Source organism: Trichechus manatus, unplaced genomic scaffold, assembly GCF_000243295.1.
Source record: "Trichechus manatus latirostris isolate Lorelei unplaced genomic scaffold, TriManLat1.0 scaffold00064, whole genome shotgun sequence".
Taxonomy (NCBI): Eukaryota; Metazoa; Chordata; class Mammalia; order Sirenia; family Trichechidae; genus Trichechus; species Trichechus manatus.
In genome coordinates this window covers 6080103-6107756 of record NW_004444000.1, presented here as the reverse complement: position 1 = coordinate 6107756, position 27654 = coordinate 6080103, and the positions used below count along the sequence as shown (strand labels likewise).

At 43.8% G+C, this 27654-nt stretch overlaps 1 protein-coding gene across 10 annotated transcripts in view; it reads right to left on the bottom strand.

Moving 5' to 3' along the window:
- Positions 1-26959, bottom strand: part of SNX19 (sorting nexin 19) — a 98829-nt gene extending 71870 nt beyond the window's left edge. For 2 of the 10 annotated variants that reach the window (XM_023734044.1, XM_023734043.1), the window contains exons 1-9: positions 24435-26957; positions 21842-21980; positions 20718-20818; positions 20478-20597; positions 17847-17977; positions 17242-17364; positions 16537-16633; positions 15872-16052; positions 13444-13573 (exon numbers count right to left, since the gene is read on the bottom strand). In XM_023734044.1, the coding sequence (XP_023589812.1) occupies positions 13444-13573; positions 15872-16052; positions 16537-16633; positions 17242-17364; positions 17847-17977; positions 20478-20597; positions 20718-20818; positions 21842-21980; positions 24435-26138 (2726 nt within the window). In that variant the 5' untranslated portion in view covers positions 26139-26957. The other 8 variants (XM_023734048.1, XM_023734047.1, XM_023734045.1 and 5 more) reach the window with 8 other exon arrangements.
- Positions 26960-27654: the final 695 nt, after the last annotated feature.

Sequence of the window (27654 nt, the reverse complement as noted above, 5' to 3'; positions counted from 1 at the left end):
CCAGAGAAAATCCTCTGCCAGGAAGAGGCCACCACTGTTTTCACCCCAGTACTGAGCATAAAAACCAGCTCAGGCACTTCTGGGGAACAGATGCCCTCACAGCCAGAAGAGCCCCGAGGCTCCACACAGGCAGTGTGCTGTAAGAAGTGGAAGAAACACAGAAAGTCTCCCACAGGCTTGAGCCTGGACTGACCACTTGAAGGCTGAATGAACTCTCTGAATTCTGGTTTTCTTCTTTATAAAACAGGCTAATTCTTGCCTTGCCTTCTTCACAAAGTTATTCTTCAAGATCCAGTGAGATAAATGAAAGCATTTTTGGAAGTGCTTTTGTGTTTGTGCAGGTTTGACTCTTAAAAAACTCTCCCAGGTCCAGGAAACTGATTTGGTGGCAGGACCTTGAGTGAGTTTTGCATTTCATGCCTGTTTTCCCTTTTGAAAAACTTCTCCTCCTGGCATGCTCAGGGAAGTAAATATTAGGATGGCAAATCATTTCAGTAATGAGTGTTTACAAAGATAGAGGAGGGACCCTGTGGCATTATGGGTAATTTAAAGACTATTATTTCTGAACCCTTCCTAAAACAAGACCTCTCTACAATAACAAAGAGACTCTGGCTCCAAGAGCGCAGGTTCTAAAATATCTCTCTCCACCTTTCCTTGGTCCTGTGTGAACAGCAAGCCTGGCTCGTTCTCAGTTGCCAGGTGGTTATTCTGATCCTTTCCTTTCTCAGCACCTCGGGCAGGGAGGTGGTGTGGAGAGTGAGAAGGCTAATTAAAACGGCCACCCATTCAGAAGAAAATTGAGTCTGGTAGATGGGGAAAGGCCAGGGAGAGGATAAACCCTCAGAGATGGAGCACTGGAAAGAAAGGCATGACACAAAGCAGGGGAGAAGGCAGTCATTTAGCAGTTGTCTTGACAACCAGAGCCCCATTGTTTGTGGTGACTTTACCTCACAGGGAGACCTCCTTGCTCTGCTCTGGGCACAGAACCACCACCACGGGAGAGGCCCACGGGAAGAGAAGGACTGGAGGAGGAGAAGTGATAAGGAATTATGTGCTCTCTACTTGGAGGAGGCCAGCCCCTAAACTCCCCCGAGTTTCATAGGTAACAGATTTAGAGCACACTGAGCCTTGGTTAGAAGAGCAGAATCAGGGATTGTATCTAAATTAGCAGACATGGTGTGGCCTCAAACGAGGCTGTGAAAATGGCAAGAGGAAGCTGGAAAAGACTAGCCTCAAGGAGAACAAAGGATGAATATGAGAAACAGATGTCAATTAAACAGCAGGAAAAATACTGGAGAACTGGGGAGAAGGAAAGGAGCCCTGGTGGCACAGTGGTTAAGTGCTCGGCTGCTAACCGAAAGGTTGGCAGTTCGAACCCACTAGCCTCTCCTTAGGAGACAGATGTGACAGTCTGCTTCTATAAAGATTACAGCCTTGGAAACCCTATGGGGCAGTTCTACTCTGTCCTATAAGGTCGCTATGAGTCGGAATCGACTCGAAGGCACCAGGTTTGGTTTTTTGGTTTGGGGAAAAAGGAAAAGTGATTGAAATAGAATCATCTTGGGGGTAGAAGAGCTATCCAAAGGTTTTTTTTTTTCCTAGTTTCCTGCCTACAGGCTGAATTTAAAAACCTTTCCAAGTGGAAGGCTAGCTATCCTGATACTAAAGATAGAAGGAGAGAGCAGTGGCAACTCCAGACTTTCCATGTAGTAGGGACGCTGGGGGCACCAACTGCGGCTGGAAAACATGGGCAAAAGAAGAGGCTGTTGAGAGACTTGTCTTGAAGATGCATTTCAATAGCAAGCATACTGTTTCTACATAGATTATGTATTTGTAGGGGGAGGGCTAAATTTTCCCAAGAAATCCTTTGGTGCCATCATTATATCAGACTAAAGTATATTTCCTACTCCTTCCCTGCTCCTGTACAGAACAGGTCCACTCCTCCACAGGGCACACGATGAAGCCTCTGCCTAGGGACAGAAGTGAAGATTCAAACTGAGGTATTAGCATGTAGTTGCTTCTCCAAAACCAAGCTATCAGGAAAGAGCCAAAGTATCTCCATCCATGGCTGAAAGCAATAGGAAATGCCCTTGCTTATAATAAGATTCCCCAAATCAGGGCAAACCAGCACTGATGATCTCTACCTTAGTGAGATGGACCATACCTAGAAACTTGGGGTCCAAAAAGGCCTTGAGTATGGGGCCAACTAGCTTATAGAGAGTACTGACAAAATTCAACTTCAGATGTCTAGCTGGTTTCAGCATCTGGTCCACTCTGGGTTCCTGAGTCAAAACACTATTGATGAGTCAGCTCCAGCACTGAATGCTTGAGGGGTAGAATGCACTCAAAGGGGCAACTTCTGGTAGTAAGTACGGCTCAGAAGAGCCCACACATGCTGAAGACTGACTGCAACAGAGGGGAGAAGGAAAGGTGCAAGATGAAATAAAGTGGGCATGTCGAAAAATCTGTGAGACTAAAGAGGGCCGATAAGCGGCTCTGGAATCATGGCACAAGACAACAACTGGCCTTTACTTACTATTACCACCGAGGCAAGGCATCTATAATTGCAAAATAAACGTCTCCCTCAAAGGTGAATGGGGATTCTTAACCTGCAGCACCACCTGCTGCCCAGATGGAGAATTCCTGTACCAATTCCCCGAGCAGCAACATATTGCCTGGTAGGCTTTCCATAACATATTGAAAGAACAAATGCAAAACAAGTACACACACACTCTTCCATGTGTGCACAGAAAGGGGCTGGATGAAGATACTCGAAATACATTTAAAGGTTACTTTTAATTTAAAAGTAGAAACGGTATTCCTCCCCTTTGAAAAAAATGTTACAGTGCCTGGAATACTCTACCCTAAAGGAGTCTAAATGATACCGATTTTACAAGGTTTAGTTTTAAAGACATATTTTCCTCTATAAAGCCTTCCCAACAATAGTTACCCCCCAAGAATCCTATCTCCAAATTTTTTACTGTTTATGGTTGGTCTTGGGTCACTTGACCTCACATTGTCATATATTTCTAATTGATTCATGCGGGTTCTCTTCTCTTAGACTGAAAGGCCTTAAAGTGGAAACAGTGCCACTCTAGGTCAGAAGATCCACCCATGGCAGGTGTATGCTCATAAAAACATGATGGCCGGTACACACGCATCAAATCTTACATGGACTTTTTCAAAAATTACTTGTGAAAAGGTCACCATAACAAGGAAAAAGTTAGTTTCCTAGAAGGCAATGGAAGAACATTTGGAGTACCTGGGTTAAGGAGTAATTCTCTGGTTCTTAGAAACTCTGAGTTTCTGCTCTGGACATGACTGAGGGAGATTTTAAGTAAGTCAACGAGGAAGGCAGGATGGAGTGTATATGTAGATTATGTGAAGGGAAAAAACAAACAGTTGCTGTTAAGTCGATTCTGACTCACAATGACCCCGTGTGTGCCAGAGTAGAACTGTGCTCTATAGGGTTTTCAGTGACTGTGACCTTTCATAAGCAGATCGCCAGGGCCCTTTTTCCAAGGTACCTCTGGGTAGATTCAAATCACCAATCTTCCGGTTGGTAGACAGGTGCTTAACCATTTGCACCACCGGGGACTCCATAATATGAAGGAAGACGCCATGACTCGAAGGATGCGAAAACAACTTTCTAACAGATCACAGAGTAAGAAAATCTCACTATCAAGACCTCTTCAAAGCACCATTAAAATGTACACATATTACCTATTCTACAGCAAATAGATATGTTACTGTCCTAGTAAATAAAAGGGCCCAAGAGGAAATGGAAAATGGAGCTTGTAAATATAAAAGAGAAATCACATTCACTGAGTGCTGCCAAGTACTAGGTGTGCACAAGACGCTTTCAGTTATTATCTGTCATCCCCCAAAACTTCAAGAGCTAAGCACTGTCCTTCCCATTTGGAAAGTGGAGTAATTGAGACAAAAGAGGTTAAGTAACTTGTCCTAAGTTACCTAGATAACCTAGTAAGCCTCAGGCAGGATTTTAATTCAGATCTGTCTGACTTCAAAGTCCATATTCTTACTCTCCCATGTGGAAGGAAAGAGGTTGAGAAGGCACAAAAGTGGGAGATGCTTCCAGAGGGGGGCAAGCTCATAAGGGGCCTCATACTGGGAGGCTCAGGATAGCTAAGGGCACTGTGTTGTTCTGGAAAGGGACAGTGCCAGTAGAACGGGAGATGGCCTAAAGGACCCAAAAGAAAAATCTCTTTGCTTAGGCCCAACCAAGGCTCTGGGAACTGGAGGCACCCAATTAAAGAGCTTAGCAAGCCCTGTAGGGGAGCGACGTAAACGAGATTCTGCCTCCATCTGTGCTTCCTGGCCCCAGCACTGCCGAGGAACCCCTGGGATGCTCACTGGAGGTAAGCTGAGGGACTGATACATGTGGTATCGTGTGTGATCTTCGACCTTCGTTAGACAGAAATTCATTCAGTCCTCTCTCTGTATCTGGCTGTGCTACGTGCTTCAGGTATACTGGTGAATAAGACATAACCCCTGTTATCATGAGGCATCAAAACATCAAGCACTTGGTTTCTTATTTGTAGTTATAGATGGACAAGAGATGCTAGTAACTTCATTTAGAGAAAAGACTCTGAGTTTTAAATACACCATGATATTCTGATTGTATTTTTTACATTGACCAATTCTGTATGAGACTTTAAGAACACACACACACACACACACACACACACACACACACACACACACACACACAGGCATGCAGCCAGTCAGCTACCACCACTTGCTACAACCCGAAGGTATATTCAGATAGAGACTGTCAGTACATGACAGGAGAGGCATGATGTCTCTAGGCATGATGAGGGAAGAATAAGTGACACCCAAGATTCATGACAGGAGGAGACACTCATATATTGGGAGAGACTATTGCGACCCATCCTAGTTCATTCTGTAGAAGTCCAGAGCTTCCCTTTGTCAAGATCTATTGGAAAAGGAATGGGACAAGTTCCTTTTCCACAAGAAAACAGAATACAGTCTGAGCAAAGACATGATCACTGAAGAACGTTACTTTCAGCACCTGTAAAAACAGCCTAGAGGTCCAGGAAATAACCTGACAGGGAAATCTGAAGACTTAGTTTGAAGTAATTTTGTATCTGAGATGTCCTGCAAAAGTATGCTTTTTTCAACAGAAGTTGTGTACAGAACGAGATCAGGTGTAAGACACAGCAAGGCAATAAACTGAAAGAAAGAGAAGCTTACGGAGCAAAGGAAAAAATTTAATCTGTTTCCTGGGAAATGCTGGAGTTTAACTTTGGTTGAGAATGGAACATAGAGAGATACATAAGGGAGACTAGACTATCTGGCTCAGGAGTGCGTTAAGAATAAAATCAGAATACGCAGACAGAAACAAATTTATATGCTCCCACCAAATGCATGTGTCCCTGGGTCCAGTCAGATAGAAAGCAAGAGAGATTAGGCAGGAATAAAGAACAGGGACTTTCAAGTGAGGCTAATTTCAGTGACAGCTGCTTTGTGAAAAAGCTTACACAGATGGGAGGTGGTGCAGAGCAGTACAAAGTGCAGGGGCTTTGACGCCAGAAGACTTCAGTGGACTCTTATGTAAAGCACTTGCTAGCTCTGCGTTCTTGGGAGGTTACTGAGTTTGAATACCATTTTTTCTCACATGCAAAATGTGGAAAATATGTCCTTCTCGTAGAATTTCTCCTGACTATATAAATTATACAGTTGCTTGCATGGTAGAGTTAGTATTTAATAAATATTAGTTTCTTTCCTGTTGCAATTATTGTGCCTTTTTGGTGACGTTTCCATTAAGAAATAACCAATGTCAGAAAGATGCTCTATCCACCTGCTTCTTAGGCATGCCCACCAAGAACGAGGCCCCTGAAAGGGAACTCCACTCAGAGAAGACCTGTGGTTCTGAGCTGACATAAGAGAACAACCAAAACAAACTCATTGCCATAGAGTTGATTCTGACTCATAGCGACCCCACAGGACAGAGAAGAACTGCCCCACAGGGTTTCCTAGGCTGTAATCTTTACACTAGCAGACTGCCACATCTTTCTCCCATGGAGTGGCTGGTGGGTTCAAACCACCGACCTTGCAGTTAGCAGCCAAGCACTTAACAACTGCCTCACCAGAGCTCTTCTGACGTTAAGAGAATAGCGGAGGCAAAAGAGTTAACGGTCATCAGCTCATAATTGTCCTTGTCCTTAAGGAAGGTGAACATTCCCACCTCACAGCACAGCACCCTCCAATGGTCCCCTGTTCTCTGCCCACAGACCCTCTCCTGACCTCTCCTGGGAGGTGGTTTGTAGGGAGACCTCTTTTCTAAGAAAACCATTCCATGACCTGGCATAAGTTCCAGAGCTTGCCACTTGATTTTCTCCTGGCTCTACTGCTGGTTGAGCTTCTTAAACCTGCCTCATTCTTCCTTTTCTTCTTCCTCTCTGTATAGTGCTTCACTTTACAGTTGTTGCTACTCTCCGCTGCGTACAAATCACAGAACGTTCTCCTTTCTTCCCTCTCTGCCAGGCTATTCCATTCCCATGTGCCCCCAACACACTCTCTCTCTAACTAAGAAATCCTGACGCGGATGCAGGAATGTGTCTGCTGCCCTTTTGACACAGGTCTGGTGGCATCTCCAGGGCCGTGGGGAGGGCAGAGCCATGGGACATGACATTCGTGTACGACTGCTGGCCTGGCTCATATTTTTAGCGTGGGTTGCTCTGGGCATCCAGGTAGGGAACTGGTCCAGCTTCTTCTCATTCCTTCACTCTACATCAGGACTCCATAATAATCTCACCCCTTACCTTGGCTGGATCTTCCTGCCCCAAGACTTCTACCATCAATGGAGCACAGAACATCTCTGCTCTTTCCCTCCAGCCCAGTCTATCTCTGAGTACTTGTCCAACCCCCTACACTTGACTCTGATGCATGCAGGGATATTGTCACGTTTCTTCTGTTTTCGGACATGAGCAGAGTCTGCACAAGCTGGATTCGCTCCCTGGCTTTGAGGGCAACCCCCACTTCCCTTGCCCTCCCTTTGTCTCTGACTCCAAATAAGGAGTGCTCCTTGTTACATAATTGGATGTTCCCAGCACAGAAGCTGACAGACTAGGTCAGGCGCGCACGCATGCAAGGCTTCCCTTTGACTTAACAATGCCTTTTTTGGGCATCTAACTTCTCTCTGGCTCCCCTCCCCCACTCCCTCCACACCACAACAATCAAGGGAGATTTATGAAGTCTGGCTCAGATCAGAACTCTTCCAACTTTGGCTTAGAAAGAGGGGTCATGAGGTTGAATTTACTCTTTTTTCCTTGCAGACCAGAGACAGAGCTTACGATTTGGCAGACATCCCTGGAGTCCACGGCAGTGATATATATAGGTCTTTAAGGGATCAAGGAGAGCAAAAGAACTGAGCTTATCTACCTGGAGATAATAATGCTGGAGGTTGGAAAATGAGGACATTTTTAGCAGGAGATGCCCTAAATTGAGGTGGCTGCACCATCCCTGAGGCCTAAACTGCAATGTGTTCAAGGTAACAAGAGAAGAAGGGGCAGTACCCACCTGTGGCACCAATACCAATGATTCTGTTCTCTACAGCACAGAACTTAAAGGAAGAGAATCCACATATCCTGCAAAAAGATAGGGCTCAGATGCCTATGGTTTTAGACAGAGAACCAACATGCCACCTCCTGGGCATCAGTCAGGGGGACAGTTCCAGTGAGTTCAACACTGAACTAGGCTGGGACCTCAGACCACACCTCCCGTAGTGGGAGGCGTGTGGAGTGCAGTGAGGGAGGGGGAGGGGAACTTCAGCTCTGGGGAGATATCATGTTTCCAGCTTTGTTTATTAAAGAGTTTAGCATTGCATAAACCTCTTTTTAAAAATAAAAACTGCACGCTATCCAGGGAACAAGTAATATGGGCTGACTTCAGGATGCCACAGTGCCCTGTGTTGTCTGTGAGCACGCACTTATGGAGATGCAGTTTAGATAACCTCCTCTTGGGGGCCATCTACCACTCTAAGCCAAAGTACTCTGGGTTGAGTTTTCTCCCTCCAAGCCTCAGGGCAGAGGTCTGATCCTGAAAATTAGGAAGTCATTATAGATTAGTGTTTAATAGTGCAAGCTCTGAAAGTCAGACAGACTTGGCTTCAAAATCTGCCTGACATACTTATTAGCTCTGTGATCGTGATTAAATAATCAAAATGCTTGATAACCTTGTTTACTCATCTTTGAAACGGGGCTTATAATACCTCTTCCACAGGGCTTTTGAGAGGATTACATGATACAAAACGTTTGTAGTGTTCGGCACAGTGTGTGCACAAAGTTAACTCTCCGTAAATGCTTGCTGGATAGCAATCATAAGTTATCTATACTCAGGGACCTGGTCACGTGGACCCAGTGAGCTACTAAGAGTATCACTGTTTACTCTCTGAATCCTGAAATAAATCCTATCTTTTCCAGGTCTACCACGAACATGGGGACTTGCTTCTATGAGGTCATAGGCCACAGGTGTCACATCCTGAGAGCCTCTGGAGGGGAAATTGCGATTCTTTCTCCAGAAACCCATGATTTCCTGCCTCTGGTGGCACAGTGGTTAAGAACTACGGCTGCTAACCATAATACTGGCAGTTTGAATCGACCAGCTGCTCCTTGGAAACCCTACAGGGCAGTTCTGCTCTGTCCCATAGGGTTGCTATGACAGAATCGACTCGATGGCAATTTTTTTTTTTTTTTTTTTTTACCTTACAGGGGCTTCAAGAACACTGCGAACCTAGCACCATGATATCGGACAAAGCCAAGAATATCATTAAATGGGAGTGAAGTTTTATTGGGAAAGATGAAAGGCCTTAAACAGGGAAGGATGCATTTCTTCATTTTATTCTAGTCTGTGAAGGCTTAGGGTGAGGAGAGTACCAACTAGCTGTATTCCTATTTCCACTGCAGATAAAACAAAATGGGCTTAAGGATGAAGCTGGGTTAGATATAAGAACTTTTTGACAGGAAAGAATATGAGACGATAGAACAACTGCAAAATATCATTACCTAGAAATATCTATGATGAATGAATATACAGACCAGTTACAAAGAGTTTTCCAAAAGTAACTGGCTACAAATTCTGTTCTTACACAATATTCACACTGGCTTCATTTAAACTCACCAAATACATCCAGAATTTTCCCTACCAAATAGAGATGCCTCCCCATAAAAAACCAAAAAGTGAAGAGAAAAGAAAGACAAAGGAAATGCAGCTGTAGGCCCTCTCCCTGATTTCGTCTATGGCATGGGCTGCATACGGGTTTTGCTGGTTTTCATTTGCCAGACAGCTATCTATCCAGCCAAGTGGAGGCACGGTTCCAGTGTACGTGTCAGGGAGTGGGGATGGAAAGATGAGGAATGTAGCCTGATTTCAGCTCTTCTCCTTACAACAGCCATACTTTGATTCCAGCAGCTCTTCCCACCCACGTAACCAGGAGCATCAATAACCTGGAAAATACTACTGACTATATACTTAACCTGTGCTTGCCTGTGCTAGAAAGACACCAGATGTTCTGTGTCCTGATTTAAGAGACAGAAATGTTCTAGTTGTTGCTTTAACAAATGAGTCCATTGCACGAAGTCACGTGCAAAGACCTGACAAAGCCTTTACCGTTTAGATGCCCTGTTCTATGTATCTCGGAGAGATGGGCACGACAGGAATGGTGGCAGCTGGCCAGAGGAGACTACTATGCAGTGGGGCATCCTGAAGACGTATAAATTAGAGCTAATTTGGGGCCACTTGCTAGAGGATTAGAAACAGAAAATACTCTTTGTTCTTCTTTCCTTTTCTGAAGAGCAAACAGTAAGACCTAAAGAGATAGACAGCATTAATATTCCTTTCTACAGAAGAGAAAACCAAGGTTCTAAGAAGTTAAATACAGCATATTGTAGCTCTGTGATCGTGGGTAAGGACTTCAGTTTCACTACTCACCTCTATTAAACTGAAATCTATGATTAGGGACTGCGTCTCTTCTGTTCACCTACTGAGCAGTCCTTAATAATATTTTTTTTTAATGAACAAAGAAAGAAGGCCCAGATGAATCCCCAGCTGGACAGACAGAAACGAGTATTTTAAGGCAAAGTGAGATGAACGCTACAAAACAGCCTAATTTAGACTAGAGAGTCAGCACAATATAATCACTTCTTTAAATCCCATCCTTCAACTTTATTTTTGTCTCCTACCTAATCACTAGAATTTGTAATCATTGCCCACTGAGGTAATGCAATCTGGCTGGAATTCTCACAGCCTGTAACTCCTTTGCATTCAATCTTCCTGCCTTAGAGCTCCAAGAACCTACATGAAATATAACTTCTTCCATGATCTTCCCATAATTCCCAAAATACATTTTTCTCTGCTTTATCTGCTAAAGGCTGAGAACTTTAATATTCTGATTTATTCAAACTTCTTCCTACCTTTTTTATATATGGATTTCAAACGTTTTTTTGAATTTTTCCTGACTCATCTACACTTTTCTGCTCCTTTTGAATGATTTCTTAGGTTCTGAAACAAATTCATCACGTAAATGACTCCAAAGAGGAGGGGCAATTAATTTTCACAAACGAGCTACTTTAGGGGTCTTCCCATTTTTTACAGCACTTGGAAGATCAGCAAAAGGAAGCCCAGGAGAGGAAGAAGTGACATGAAGACTAATTAGCAACATTCAAATGTGACTACATAAAACATAAAAAGACTATACTTTCAAGTATAAAGGTATTGAGAAGGGAAATATTTACTCCTTCAACAAATACTTTATGAGCATCTACCCTGTCCCAGGCCTTGTATAAGTTGCTAGGGATACAAGCCAGTTCTGACCCTTAAAGGGGTTACAGTCTAGGGCAGGGTTTCCCAGCTTCAGCATTACTGACATTTTGGGTAGGATAATTCATCACTGTTGGGGGGCAGGGGCTGTTTTGTTCATTAGAGGATATTTAGCAGGATTCCTGGCCTCCACCCACTAGATGGCCCCTGGATATTGCCAAATGTCCCCTGGGGGGCAAAATCAGCCCTCGAGTGAGAACCACTAATCTAGGGAAAGAGGCAGATAATTTACAACACATTGTGATAAGTATTATTACCAACACTTTGGGAATTGAGAAGACCAAGAACCAAAACCAAACCCACTGCTGTCGAGTTGATTCCGATTCATAGCGACGGTACACGACAGAGTAAACTGCCCTGGTGGTGTAGTGGTTAAGAGCTTGGCTGCCAACCGAAAGGTCAGCAGTTAGAATCCACAAGCTGCTCCCTAAACACCCTATGGGGCAGTTCTACTCTGTTCTACAGGGTTGCTATGAGTCGGAATCGACCTGACAGCAATTGGTTTGGGTTTTTTTTTTTTTTGGTTATAAGGTTTCCAAGGCTGTAAATCATTACAGAAGCAGACTACTACATCTTTCTCCCTTGGAGCAGCTGGTGGGTTCCAACTGCTGACCTTTTGGTCTGTAGCCAACTGCTTTAACCACTGCACCACCAAGGCTTCTGGAATAGAGAAGAAGGCTCCTTATTCTGAGGGAAAGTGGCAGAGGATGCCATAAAAGGTTTCACAGAATGACACTTAATGCTGAGTTTTTAAAAGATGCTTAGAGTAGGCCAACAGGCAAGAAGAGGGACAGTTAGGAACACAGGGAAGGAGTAGAAGAAAACGAGTGAAGAAGGGTCATTCATGCAGAGACAATAGGATGGACAAAGGCCTGGAGGAAGAGGGACCACGGACACTTCAGGCAATGGTAGACAGTTTGCATGGGGGATATAGAAATAAGGCTGGGGCCAGACTATGACAAGAAAGAAAGGAGTTGGAATTTTATATTCTAAATGAGAGGCTGTGTGGACATGTGTGTATCTGTATATATTTAACACAGTGGAGCCCCTTTTTCGAACAAAACCTTATCCAAATCCCCAGGATATTAAATGATCAAAGGAGAACTGCTTTGGTTAGATTATGGCCCACTCAGTCTTTTCCTTAGCCTCTAAGTTGGCTTCTGAAGCACCTCTGTGGATCCCTAGAACTCCAGGAAACATATTGTAAAAATCACTTTCGTAGGCAATGGGATACTATTGAAGAATTTTAGTGGAAAATATGTAATCAGATTTGATTTTCAGAAAAAGCCCTCTGGTAGCAGAGTATGGATTAGGGACAAGGGGGAAAACCTACAGGCAAGAGACCGGTCAGCATTTTACACGGGTGTCTCACTCAGAGCCCATTCTTAGGGCTACAATACATAGGAAAAAACACATTGTTTTTGGAGTCATACACATCCAGCTCCAAATTCCACTGTGTCACTACGACCTTGGGCATGTTAGTTGACCTTTCCAAGCTCTACTTTCCTATTCTGTAAAATGGGGATACTATCTCATTCGGTTAATATAAAAATATGTAAACAGTGGTTAAGTGCTGACAAATGATAAACACTTGGTAAATGTAACTGTGCATCCTCTTCTTTCACTTAGTCTCTTTAAAGTTATTAAGTCTCCCTGATCCTGTGTATCTCTGAGTGTGGGGAGAGTTAAACTGTTTGCTGTCAATGGATTGTGAACAAATGCATGATTGTTTTTTTTTTTAAAATAAAGCATTATTTTTTGAGTGACCTTTTAGCATGAGCCACATGCTAGTGGAAGAGGTCAGGATTTGACTTCTTACTTTGGGATTTGTCAGGATGTCACATAGAAGAGAGAGACCAGAACAAGAATGGCCACGCCCAAGGCCCAGATATGTCTGTCTGGTGCAGAGTCAGCCTCTGGCCTTCAGTTAGGTGAAGCTTGCATCCATTCCATGGTCAGGAAAGTAGCAGCTAAAGACTCCAACTGTGTACAAAGCTCTCAGGAAATGCAAGTAATGTTGGGATCACAAAGCCTGAATTGTAAAATCCAAGTTTCAAATCCAAGCATCCTTCTATTCTTTACCATCCTGTGTTCGTAAGCCCTTTTTCAACTGTGAATATTTATGCTTCCCTTGGAGAAAACCATCTTTATTTCACTAGCACTGACCTGTTTTCTTCTCGTCTTTTCCACTGTTTACTGTCACGACTACATATTGTCAGCTAAGAGAAGTAAATGTCCATGGTAAAAAGGTGGAAGGTACAGGGCTTGGGAATACAACTGGGTGGAGAACTTGATCCTGGAGGACGGAAGAGTTTAATTTAAGTATTTTGAGACCACAGGCATTGTTTTTGTTCTATAGGTTATGCCTTATAGAACCAGCCACATGCAAACCAATCAGGTGATTAACAAAACCTTCTGATACCCTCCAGGCAGTCTTCACCCCTGTAACAGCAAGTCTATCTTCCCTCATGGCCCTAGGTTCCCTGGATTCTACACTTACCCTTTCCACCGAAGAATTTAACATCACACGCAATTCCTGTCCAATTTGAGACTCTAATGTGAAAGAGAACTCAGCAGTCTTACCTCTGAATTAGGGTTCCGAAGACCAGATGAAGAACTTTCTTCACGTTTTCAGTACATAGCCATCTCCACTGTTCCATGAGCAGCAAGAGAAGCAGATTCAGGGCTGTGTCAGCTAACTCTGTCTCTGTCCCTGGGGTGGAGTGGGGGGGAAGGTGAAAAGGCATCAAGAGCAACCCAGACGAGACCCACACTTGAGGAACGCATTTCAGTGCACACTGGATGGCACCTGGGTCTTCTCCACCTTCACAGTGACCATCTTGTACTTTTGTAGTCCCTCTGCACTCAAATCCAGTCAAGAGATGCTTCCTTCATATCTATAAAATTCAGTGCTAGGCTCTGTATTTCTTTTGTTCATGTCCAGATATTCTGTCACTTGGTTATTTTTATTTTTTTAAATATTTTGCATATAATTATTTTGCCTAGCTAGCTTATGTTTCTTCTATATTTCTCCAGGATGCTGACTACATTTTATTCCAAATAACTAGTAACTGGAATTGGCAAGGCGAGGTCTCTTCCATCCTTACATTCCACCTCCCCCCATGAAGCATCATGGAAATGTTGTGGGCAGCAGATCTGGGGAAAGATTTGGGCTTTGTTCTCCGGCAAAAGCTTGCTTTGAATGCTCCTCCATTACACGGAGCTGTAGGACTGGGATTCAGGAGGCTGCAGTTTGATGTTAAACGACATGTGATTCTAGAAAGAGCACCATACCTCTGGTAAATGGCATGAAAATTAGTGACATTTTTCCTGTTGAAGACTGGAAAGGCCACAATGAGTTCATGCCCACGCTCAGCCTAAGTCTTCTGAAGATGTGTTCACTCTATGGGTAGAACCATCTGTTCTTTAGCCCTGTTCAGGGGTTCCCCGTCATCTCTGATTTGCTTCCCTAAGAGTACATAATGTTCTAGGATGAACCTTGAGATATCTGGTGCTACTGATGTTGATAAATATTATAATTAACCATCAATAAACAACTCTGGTAGTCTAGGACCAATGGGTATTCTCTGCGCCAGCTTTGCCCAACCTCTCCTCCCTTAGGGGTTCTTTAGAACGTGAATGACTTCAGATGTGGAGAGATCTGCTAGAACTAAATCCTCCTTCCTTCTTAGGCCTACCTAATACAGATGTTCTTTTTCTGTGCTGTTGCTCAAGGGTCATGGGAGCCGATGTGTTGCTTGCTACCTAGTCATTTGCTCTAAGATGGGATATTCAGCTCCTTGGGAAATAGCAGAATCCTGAGCCTTAGTCACATTCCTCAATTCTATTATTTTCTCAGGTCTAGCATTTGCCTAGAGCTGCCACCATGTGGTGACAATTAGTCATGGCAGTGAAAATAAGACAGCAAACAAGACACCAAGCTCTCTTGAAGAAAATGGTACATTTTCTATCATATGAGCATTTTAGGCTTTTAGAACTACCAGGGTTGACAGAAGGCACAAACTACTCCTTTGGAGATATGATGTCTAGAGTTTCCAGACTTGATTTTAGTTAGCATGACAGGATTTTACCCATCCCATTTTATTTACAATTTCTTACAGTTCCCGATGCTTTCACGCTACTTCACGTACTTAACCAGTGAGGCATGAGCGCAGGGAAGGGTTTGTAAACCCCATTTTCCATGTAGCTGAACTGAAATCCACAGAGGAGCATTCAGGTGATTTGTTCATGGTAGGCGCAACAAACTTTCTTCTTATAATTTCTAGTTCAAAAAACATACTGGGTAATACCCAAGGCTCCTACTTGTTCCTCCACAGAATACATCTATACTTCTTCTGGGAAGCAACTAGTCTGCCTTGCCTCAAATGCTTACAAGCAGCAAGTGACCCCCCTGCTGTACCCTGGGTAACTAGGTGGTGTCATTTTACTGTGGCAGTAAATCAAGAAGAAGGAAGAGATGTAGGAAAACAGATAAATTCCATTCTGAACATGTTGCATTTAGTTGCTATAACTGTATATCCAAGTGGAGATTTCCAGTAAGTAATTGGATACACATACCTGGAAAGATTATATAGACATCATCAGTACATGTGCTACAGCTGAAGGCAAGACTATGGAGGAGATCGCCCAGGGAGAGTGTGCAAAGTAAGAGACCAACACGGAAGCTCTGGCAGGCTACCGAGGGAGCCACCAAGGAGACTGAGAGGGACCACACGAGAGGCAGAAAGAAAACCAGGAGAGCAGCATCCCAGACAATAAGGGAGAATGTGTCTAGATAAAGGGAGCAGTCCAAAGATAACTGAAACAAGACAAAAATATAACAAGCATGGGTCTTATCTTGCTGGATTAAAACTTCCTGTGTCTGTGTTCTCCTCTGCTAGACTCAGCTCTTAAGACTTCACCTTACTCGTTTTTGTATCCCAGCACCCACCACAGCACCAAAAACACTGGTGTTGAACACATGTGTGGGAGCACAGACTTTGTCACTTACCTGGATCACTGTTGCTGAGATCATGGGCTGGCACAGATGCGTCTGACAAGCAACCATCCACACATCCTTTGTGGATTTGTTCAGGATCTGTTTCTGGAGCTTCCTCTGGCTGCATTTCTAATAACTTACTCTGTTTTTTAATAAAGGATTCCATTCCAGACAGGGACAGGATCTCTGATTCCTGAAGAAATAGCCAGTGGCACATCACACAAAGAACACAGAAAGAAGGAGAGCAAATGTAGCACTTAGGTTCCTCCCCTGGTCTCCCCTTCAAATCTGTCATGGGTAGAGAAACTAATTGATTCTGTGACCACCTTAGGGCAATTTTTATTCTTCATCCAAGTTGTAAGTAAAATAAGTCTGTCTCTGGATTAACACTTGGAGTGAACATTTTGGGTCATCTGTTCTCGCCTGAAATGGCTTTCTTTCTCATCCTGTCATCTATTATCCCAATGCCCTGCTTTTGAGAGACCAGCCTACCAACCCAAAACTAGTAGGAATTCCAGACTGCTCACAGAAAAAAATATCCTCAGCATAAAAACTAAGAGTTCTAGATGCTGGCACCTACCTCCTTTCTGACTTTGGAAAATGTCTCAAATGCCTACAAGTGCAGGATCAACATCCCAGTGAGTAATTCTGGAAGCTCTCCAGACTTTGGTTCTTACCATATTGCCTTCTTGGAGACAATAGAGGACCTTCTCATGTACTTCAGTCATACTCAATGCAGGAGCAATTTTACTGGATGAGAACCTCAGTCTGGACCTGGTACAGAAACAAAGAGCAGGAACAGAATGTAATTCATGGTCTTGATCCCCGTAAAAAGGGCTGACAAGAATTAATACATCAAAACAAGAACACCCAAACTTATTCTAAAGAACTTATTGTGGTCAGAGTTGCCAGGAGACACTTGGCCCTGAAGTCACCCCAACAACGTATATTCTGGCAACTCCACACAGTTCTTACACTAAGCTATGTCTCCACAGTGCGTATTTGAAAGGGCTTTTGCCAGCACAAAATAGGGACCAGTTTGTCATGGCTACATCTCCATAGGCTAGAAGAGTAGTTAGCCAACGGCACACACTCATTTACAATTTGTTGAGTAAACAGACAAGTGGCACAGACCAAGGGTTTATCTTTCTTTGCTCATACTCTTTTTGCAACTCCATTATTCCTCCTGCCTTCCCCATGAAACCAACGAGGGGATTAAATGATAACCTCAATGATTCAAGGAGAGGGTGCTCATAAGGACAGGCATCATGGTCATCCTTTAACTAGGGACCCATAAGAAAAAGCTAAGAACTGGGAGTCTGTTATTGCTGGCCAGTGAAACATGAACACAGAGATGGAGACAGTCTTAGACACACACACACACTCTTTCTCTCTTTTCTCTCCTCATCACGGTCTGTATTCTGATGAAGTTTTCAGCAAGGGTAAGTATGTTTAGTGCCCTTCCACATGTTGGCCATGAGTGTTTCCAGGGATCATCTGGGGTCCTAGTGCAGGGGAGAGTAACAGCAATCAGGCAGCTTCCAAAACAGGCCCTAAAGGTTCCAATTCTAGCCGTTTCCTATTTAGTGCTAGTATATGCAACTTCTGAGCCAAGATTTCCAGAAATGATGGCAAAGAGAGATCAGTCATAAGTCTTAATTCTTAGTAGGAAAGAAATATCTCAGTTTCCTAGGAAAACAGAGCAGAGGGAATATTCATATTCTAGAATTTTCCTTCTAGTAAACAATCCCTGGTCATTTTGGTTCCCACTCACAAGAGCAAACATTCAGCAGTGCTGTCTATGCAACATCTCAGGCTCCTCTGGGTGGAGTCTTGAGGAATCGGGGTCTGGTTCTGTGTAAAAACTGGAATGTATAATTCACCTCCTCTCCTCTGGGGCTTGACAGACGGGCTGGGCTTTGGTTGAGGATCGGGGATCAACCTAAGAATTGGGAAAGGGTCCTGGGGCAACTGAAGGGGTTCTCACTTGTTGGCCTTCTTGCCTTCTGTTTGGGGCTTGCTTTCTGTCTCGGCCTCACTCAGCTCCTCTGTGGGGCTCTGGGGCTCAGAGCGAGGAAACGCTGTCTTCAAGGTATCCATGATAGCACTCACCACCATCTGCAGAGGCCAGAGGTGCAGGGTCAGTAAAGCCATTCATACCCCTAGTAGAAACAGCTGAATAAGCAAGTTGTCTCACAGTGCTTTATGCATCAGGAAACATCAATAGCCAAGCTATCTAGCACCGCCTTATCCATCAGAATAGTCACAAAACAAACAAACAAAAAACCTGCTGCTGTCAAGTCCATCTGGACTCATAGTGACCCTACAGAACAGAGCAGAACTGCCCCGCAGGGTTTCCAAGGAGCACTGGGTGGATTTGAACTGCCGACCTCTTAGTTAGCAGCCGCAGCTCTTACCCATTACACCATCAGGGTTTCCAAAATAGTCAAAGATACCAGCTAAGAGCTGAGTGGCAATTAGCGCCTTCTTTCTGTAGCCATAAAAATCTTCTGCCTCACAGAGGAGGACAATAATGCCATGGGAAGGGAAGCAAGGAGAAACAGTGGGAAAAATGAAAAACCAGGAGTCTTGCAGGCTGGTGAAGTACTTTTTACTTTTTATAAAAGAGTGGTTTTTAGTTTCCAAAATAATAATACTTCCACCAAAGTATGAATGAGTAGAAGTAACACAGGTAGGAGTATATGGAAAGAGAAAAGAGAGAAGATGATTTCAAAAATAAGCAATATAATCTAGAGGCACATATAACATAAACATGCTCAGAGTAATTCACACAGTAAGAATTTAGTTGTTTTAGTCAAAAAAGATGTGTGTGTTACTTCTATGAGAAAATTTTTCTTCTTTATGTACAGAATAACAAAAATCACTCAGAACAAAATTAAGGCGACTGGAGTTGACATAATACTTCTCTACTAATAATAACTCTCATTGAAGAATACGAATTATTTCTATTTCCTGGATGGGAAAATGACATACAGATATTTACTAAAAGTGAAAACATATAAACAAACAAAACACTAAAATATCAAAGGTACAGATAGAAAAACATTTACGTTTTCTTTGGTGCCTCCTGCTAATTAATACACTGCTTGACTCAGCCATGGGGCCCTGGTGGTGCTGTGGTTAACAGCTCGGTTGCTAACCAAAAGGTCAGCAGTCTGAATCCACCAGCCGCTCCCTGGAAACCCTATGGTGAAATTCTACTCTGTCCTATAGGGTTGCTATGAGTCAGAATCAACTCAATGACTATGGGTTTTTGGGCCTCTGAGTAGTGTGGTTCCTTCTTTAACTAATTCTCCTGTTAATCCTCCACAGCACAGCTAAGACAAGGCTGAAATGCTCAGCTCAGACTGTAGTAAAGGCTAAAAAAAAAAAAAAAACAACAAACAAACCACTGCCGTCCAGTCGATTACACCTCATAGCGACCCCAAAAGGTTTCCCAGGCTGTAAATCTTTACGGAAGCAGACCGCCTCATCTTTCGCCTGCAGAGCAGCTGGTGGTTTTGAGCCATCAACTTTTCAGTTAGCAGTCTATTGCTTTAACCACTATGCCACCAGGGCTCTTTAGTAAAGGTTAGCTGGTAATAAAGCAGGGAAAGAACACACAAGATCGCAAATGTAGATAATGTAGCTTAGGAACTATAGCTTGCTCTCTGATCTTGCAGAACTGCAGTCTGTGTACTTCTTGAAGGGAGGGGCCTTATCTGTCTTGTCCTCTGTCGTATCACCAGCGACTAGTACAGATCTGGCTCCTAAGGGGCTTCCAGGAAGTAGATGTTGAAGGAACCAATCAATCAATCTACATGAGACTCAGGGGACTGGACCTAGGCCTTTCTACTTTGTCGTTTTTTCCACATAGCAGTAAATCTCCCTAATACCTACCATATGAAATTCCATTTTATTCCCTGAAATCTAGATGAGAAAAGGAAGAACCTTCTCCTGCCAGTGAGTGTTTTCCAACTTTTTAAAACACATGCCATCCTTTGATAACATTACTAATGCCCATACTTCTGCTCTGGATAGTCTGCTATACAGCTGTGATCACTGCCTTCAGGATCTCCAATGTGCAAGACAAATGTCCTTCTCCTACCACCTCTAAAGGTTCTGAGATACCCTTTTGGAGATGGCACAGTTCTCTCCCACCTCTGTTTTGCAGCAGAGAATCACTACGTCAATCTAAATCCAGCTTAGCTTCCTATCTTTGAGCACCCTTTCCTGAATGACCAATGCTAGGACGGACCTTCACTTCCAGAAGGGACCCTCCTGCCCCCACCTAGCCATTGAGGTACAGATCTATCCTTACATGCCTCCACTAGAATAACAATATCATGACATTCCCATGAGATATGTGTACACGTAAAGTATCAGGGTGTTGTTTCCTAACAGTTGCTCACTGTAACTCAGCAAGTTGATCATCTAGCCAACACTTGGCAACAGGTCTTGAAAATTCTATTCCATGTTCTGTTGACTCCTCTGTGCTGCCTCTCCACACTCCCCAAACCCCCATCTCCTTTGTTTTCAAGTACTGTCCCCATTCTGCTGAAAAGACTTTACCTTCATAGATACAAACTAAGGCTGAGGATACTGGCCCTGCTGGTACCTTGTCTATTCTGGAGACCATAAAAGGTTTCTTGACAAAGGCAATACGAGCATCTGTATTGAGAGCGAGGAACTCCTGCATCTCCTCACTGTTGGCGATCTCAGGAATGGCACACAGTTGCTGCAAAGGTAAGATACAAGAAGACTTTAAACAGAAATTCAGTCCCCAGATTACTTCACCTTGGTTTAGGAGTCTAGTTGTAGCTAAACTGATAGCAGAGCCAAAAAGGAGAATGCTGACCTTTAGGAATGATTCCAGAAGGCTCTTACGGGCTTCTACTCTGTCACTATCCATGTTTCCAAAGGGGAGATCTGGAAAGAGCTTTTTAGGCCCTTTCACGTCTTAAAAAAAAAAGAAACAAAAAAAAAAAACCTTAGTCACTTAATATTTACTGAGAAATTTTCATATAAAACACATTATACATATAAAGAAAACAGAACTGATAAATCTATTTCCCTAGGATATATTTTATTTCAGGAGTTCTGCAACCTAGTACTATTATACCCCAGGGATATAATACATACAACCTGCTCTCATTACTAATGCTAACATTAAGGTATCTAAGAGGCCATACAGTACAGCAGCTATAAATGAGGGCTCTGAAATCCAATTGCTTGAGTTTAAATTTTGGGTCCAATCCCTATTATAATAATGACCTTAAGCAAGTTACTTAGTCTTTCTTTAACTTCATTTCTTTTCTGTAAAATGGGGATAATGACAGTATCTATCTCACAGGCGGTTAAAGAGGACTGAATGAACTGATACGTGTAAAGTGCTTAGAAGAGAACCCGGCATATATTTTCAAGTTTGGTTCAATATTAACTATTGTTATTAAGAAATAAAATGCATAACTGAAATCCAGAATATATGTCCAAACATATTAAAATGTTATCTGAGTATTTATGAGCATTTTTTAAAATAAAGCAGCCAGTTAACTAGCTTATTTCTGGAGTTTCACATTTTCTTATTTTCCCTATGCCCCAGAGGTGTCCAACAGCAGACAAAAAAGCCTAGCTGTTAAAGGAAAAAAGGTGGCAAGGATTCCTGGATAACATTTTAATATTTAAGAGAAATCAATCTATGAATCTGGAAAAGTTAATTTAACTCTTCACAATACCTCATGGGAATAGGTGGAAATGTGAACATATCTTTCTTAAGCAAAGGACTGCCTCAGAAAAAACGTGATCAGTGCTGTCCAGAGCTGAGCCCAAAACTCCCTAGGCAAACCAGGGAGCAGAGGACCCTCAAGGCTGCACTTCCCTCTTCCATCCCTTCCCACAAACCAATCGTCCACCAAGCTCTCAGGCCAGGATGGCTTGCTGTAGAAAGCAAGCAGGCAGCTCAGGGTTGGGGAAGCTCCTGACTTTTGATGAACTTTCGTAGATCTGGTTTCTCCTCCAGCCGGGTCTGCAGATTCAAGAACTCTCGGTAGCGGCGATTCACAGTGTGGTAGGCCAACTGCTGCAGGCCACTGGCGTTCTCACCATCAAGGGATGTCTCATACTGTTGAATGAACGAGTCTGTTGGCTGAATGAGCCAGGCTTAGGCAACCTCCTACTCTGACTTTAATGACTATTTGCTCAATGGCCACACAGTAAGAGTAAAGAAGGGGTAGAAAGAGAGATGTTCCTATTCTGTTCTGGACTACTATATATGATTGCTCCCTTGGGCTGTACTAAATACCTGAAACTCCAACGGTGGCTGAATTAAGAAACGAGATGCACTTTCCAATACACATGGCCCAGAAAGTTTTACTGCTCTCCACTCCTACTTCTATCCTAAAGCTTCCCGCCACAGACACTTTCCTACAAAAACAGCAACACAACTATTTTTCAAATCCCAGAGTATAAAACACAAGGCATAACATCTATAAAAATATGGTCTCTTTCACCGGTAAATTATAGGGCTGAGTATTATAAGAGGATAACCATTTGCCACTAAACTGAACTACTGATTATCTATATTAGTTGAGGGAAGAACAAATAATCCAAAACAGCAGATGAACAAAAATCATTTGTTTTTCTGGAATGCACTAAAGGGACATGTGTTTTTGTTTTGCTTTGGGCAGACTAATCTTCCTAATTGTTATTCTTAGAGTTAAATGATGGGGGGAAAAAAAAAAACTTCTTTGTTGGCAGGACTTGAGGTTGGTGTCTTAAAGTATTTTTAGAGGCAGAAGGAAAGAGGTATTCATTATGAGCTGATGTGAGCAAAGCGATCCCTCAGACCAGTATTGAAAAGGAAAGATCTAGGTAAGAAATGCAGGTGGAATTCAGGATGAGGTTTTCAAACTTGGAGCACCTGGAGTTATGATGCTTTCTGTGGAATATTGTGCTTCTTGAGGGACATTATTCAATACAAATATCTCCATTTCCATCACATAAACTGCAAAAGAGTTATACCATCAGAAAGTACAATATTTATATACAATTTGAAATCAGTTATATGTCCATGTAAAAAATCTATGCCCAGACTCTCAGATTACACACCACTGGCTATATTATTTATATTATTTTGTTGCTCATTTTGCACCTTGTCTCTTTCTAATGCTTACTTGGAGATAAGTAGTAACACATGTCAAAATTTAACAACAAAAAAAAGAAAAATAAATAAACAAGGGGAAAAAGACTATGAGCTTAAAAAATTCTGTCCATCAAGTTAATCTGCTAATAAGGAGGAAAACACTCTTTTAATTTCATTGTTGGAATATGTCATAAACAGAAGATGAATAGATGAAAGAAAGGTACCTGTCAGATGGAGACCAGGATTAGGAGGAAACAAGCCAGGCAAACGTTAACAAAGTTATACCAGTCGTTTGAGGTTAGACTGAGTTATCACTTGACCAGACATCTGTACTTGTAAAATCTGTCTATTTTATAAGAAGTGTGTGTGCTTCTAATTATTTCCATTTCGTCTTATTTGAAAATTTCACATTACTTTTCGAAATTCTAGCTTCATGCTCCAGCTGTTAGCAGATTAAGGAAGGGATCTTTTTCCATTTACATGGATTAGGATTTAATGGGGAGTACAGCACTGAGGCTTGGGCATGGTCGTAGTTTTTGGACTCAGAACAAGAAAAATTCAAGAGGACGGCAAGTAAAATCCAATAGATCTAAGGTCCTGCCCAGACATTCTCTCTCCAAAATTCTTCCCTGGTAATTTCTTTTTTTTAACTACTACTATCTTCTGAACTTTGTATTAAGAACGTAAGTTATTTATCTACGTATACCCCAGAAGGTAGCAACTTCCTCATATCTGGATGTATTTAAGCAAAGACTTGGAAAGCACTGGCAGAGATGATATGAACGGGGTTCAAATATCAGAAGGGTGGTTAGACTACAGTAGCAGTTCCCCAAAACTGGTTAAAGGACAGGCTGCATCCAAATCACCTGGAAAGCTATTTTTTAAAAAAATATGTAGAAGCCTGGGGCCCATCCTTGAGATTCTCATTCAGAGTATGTCAGATCCTGTCAGTATCCATATATTTTAAAAGCAGCCCAAGTGATTTCGATGTGCAGCCAGGCTTGGGAACTACTGAAAAATCTGACCCTCAGTATCCTAACAACCCTGAGACTACAGGATTTTTGTGTAGGTATAGGATAAGAGGAAAGCCTGGTGGCATAGTGGTTAAGTGCTACAGCTGCTAACCAAAAAGTCGGTAGTGTGAATCCACCAGGCACTCCTTGGAAACTCTATGGGGCAGCTCTACTCTGTCCTATAGAGTCACTATGAGTCGGAATTGACTCAAAGGCAATGGGTTTGGTTTTTGGGGTTTATAAGATAAGAGCCTATTCTGTCTTACAAATTAGCTTCAGATCATTTACATACAGATGCTTATTGAATTAAACATAGCAAACTTAGACTAGTCTCCCCCTCGAGAACATTAGCTTCACTGTCTCTCCACTTTCTGAACCCATCCCCAGCCCAGAGCAGTGACCACAGCTCTAATCCTATTACCTTCACAGTGTAGAGTGTGTATGGGTGGAATCCAGTGCCACTGTGCTCCCGGGCAGTAATGGTGCCAGTGATACGAAGGTTCTGGATGACTACTGGGCCATCTGGACTGCCGAGGGACTCAAAGCTGAAGGTGGCTGAGCTGAGAGAGTTGGGCGGAGAGGAGGAAAGCAGAACCTGTGGTAGACTAGGATCAAGGGAGCTCACACCATTTGTGAGATCCTTCTCTAAGCATGAAGGGCGTGGGGGGCAGGTCATTTCTGGCCCCTCTGGGAAAGCTGTAAGAGAAGCGGCATCTCCTTGCTCTACTGGCTTGTCTGCTGCGTCAATCTGGATCTCTGGGCAGGTGTTCAGCATGGAGACCAGCAGGCGTGTCTCTGTTTCTGTCCCTGGATCCTCTTCACCCTCTGCTCCTTCAATTCCTTCCAATCCCTCACCATCCTTAGCTTCCAGAGCCTGGGAGCCCCCTAGTGCACACAAGGCATCTCGGATCCTGTCAGAGAGTAAGCTGCCTGGGGTCATGAGCATGATGGTTTCTTTCCCCAGTTCAGAGAGTGGAGACTCTAGCTCTGAGTCTTCACATAAGAACAGGGGGCCTCGAGTATCTGGCTGTAGAAAACGAGATGAGTTGCTTCCTACTTTTCTTTCTTCTGGAATGCCACTTGAATCTCCTTCTACAGCTTCATGGCCTTCTTCAACCTCTGGGGTGGGGCCTGAAGGCCCCTCTGGCTCACTACAGTATAGCAGTGCTGGAGCTGCTACTGGAGAAGCAGCTCTTAATTCTGGCAGACTGTCTACTTCAACAATCAGTGGCAGAGATGTGGGCACTGAGGGCTGTTCCAGGGCACTGGCTAGGCAGAGTGGTTCCAACTCTTCTGCTGGATCATCTCTGGCCTTGGAAAAGATGCCTACAAGGACAAGGTGGATCCAGTCAGGATCAGACAGCTTGCCAATCAGTGGTAAGATTACATTGCAAGTAATGAGTTCAACTACTACATGGCGTCCAGTCCGGGTTTCCAAGTGAGGCTTAGGCACTAGTCCTTGAAGCAACACATCCACAATGTCACGCATATAGGTGACCTCAGCGCTGGGGCTCTGCACAGCAGGATGTGGGGCAGTAGCCTGGCAGTAAGCCTCCCAGAGCTGGGAGGGCTCAATTGGACCATTCTGCTTCGCTGCAGTGGCTGCCTTTGCTTGAATATAGCTCTGCAGGTGACAACCACAGAGAGTCAGGACTCTGTGAGCAAGAGCATGCCTGTCCACCATGCCCATCCTCTTCCGGAGCTCCTGAACCAACCCCTTCATGGCTGCCTCCATTTCTTCCTCAAAGGCTGGATCTTGGCTCACTAAGCGATACCAGGATGACACAAAGTCACGGATAATCATCTGGATGGTGCGGTTGATCTCCTGTTCCAGCTGCCTCTCTGCCTCAGGGTTTGGAGGGCAGGTGGCAATTGGGACAAAGCGTTCCAGGTGCAGTCGGCCTGTAGCACCCACAATGGCGTTTGAGCCCAGCCATCCTCCCAGCACCACTAGCAATGCAGACAGAAGGCACAGAAGCCACACATTGACCAGAAGGTGGATGACCAGGAGCCAGCCGAGCACAACCCCCACAGCCATCAGCTTCTGGCTACCCAACAGGTTATTAAGGTTACAGCTGGACCCAGCTGGGGTCGCCTGGCTCGGGGACACAGTCTCTGCCTGCATGGCTGCAATGACCAGGTGGCTCCCTCAGATGACTGCCCTCTTTCTACTTCCAATATGGGAGCTTCAGAGTTGGGGAAGGGTGCGTTAAGCTGCGTCCTGGAGCGAAAAAATCTGGGCTGCTATTCAGGAAGTCAAGCAGGGGGTCGGGCTCCCAACTACAAGGCTGGGGCAGCTGTTTGTTCCCTCCCTGCCGCCAACATACACTCCAAACTAGACCCTTCCTGCGATGCTTCTGAGAAACACTGCTGCCTTCATTGCACAGTCAAGGGGCCTCTGGCTGCCTCAGAAAGGGCGGTGCCGGGACCTTCAGGCCCCCCAACACTTACAAATGCCGAGAGCTGCTGCCGGTCAGGACCAGATCAGACACAGGCAGTGTCGCGGACTCATCTGGTGTCCTTTCCGCCGGCCCTCGGCCCGCAGCCACGGCGGGGTCGGGCCGACGGCTGACTGCACTCCACAGCCCCGGTTCCTGTCAGGGTCCCCGGCCAGCCGGCCGCCGGCGACACCTTCCGGGGCGACGTCACTGGAGAGAGGTATTCTGGGAGAGCGAGCACTCGTGGAGGCGCGGCTCTGCCCGGCGCCACCTAGTGGTGAAGAGGCCACGTGACCGCCTCAGTGGAAACTGGGCTCTGAAACGGAGTACTTGCAGAGCGAGTGCTTTCCAGGAGAAGGAAGAGTTCCCAAAGTGGTATCAGAGAGCGGCCGTGCGTCAATGACCTCAGACTACCAGCTCCTTTAGCAGACCTGAAAACACGTTCCATGTTCTTAATTAGTAAATGAAATCTGCAAACACCTTTTAGTGTTTAGGCAAACGCTCAATAGTCCAGTTTAATTTAATCCCATGTGGGCATTTTTTCATTGGCATGATAAAGTTTAACATCATCCTGCTTGCCCCAGAGGGCTCCTCTTTCCCAGTCCACAGCCCATCTAACTTATATTCAAGAATTGCAAAACACAAGCCACAAAACAATATGGATATAGATTTATTTCTCAAATTTCATATAATGTATCACAAAATCAAATTTGTGATTTGGGGGTTATTTACCCAAGCAACCATATATTTTGAGCAACTGCTGTTAAATCACTGTGACAGGCAGTGTGGAGAAAGACATACCCATTCTTGTCCTTCTCTCCCCAGTTAGCCACAAGGTCATCTCAAAGGACTTGTGGCTAATTGGGGAGAGAATTCTATAATCATGAAGATATTTAATAATGCAAGTCAGAGCTTTTCACAATGAGGCTCAAGTTAACCCAGAACGTAAAAATCTAAAGTGAATTGGTCTGGATTTGGTCAATGGCAAACCTCGTGACAACAAGCAAGCAAAGGTGTTTAAACCGACCATAGTTAAAGTGAAGAGTTTGAAATTTGCAACAGAAGCTGCAATAACCATTCTTCGGAATGACGATCTTATTAAATTACACTCAAAGTAAACATGATAAACATGGAGATTACGAAGATGCTGTTCACTCAGGAGCTCTTCATGACTGATGTGCTTGCTCTTTTATTTATAACAAA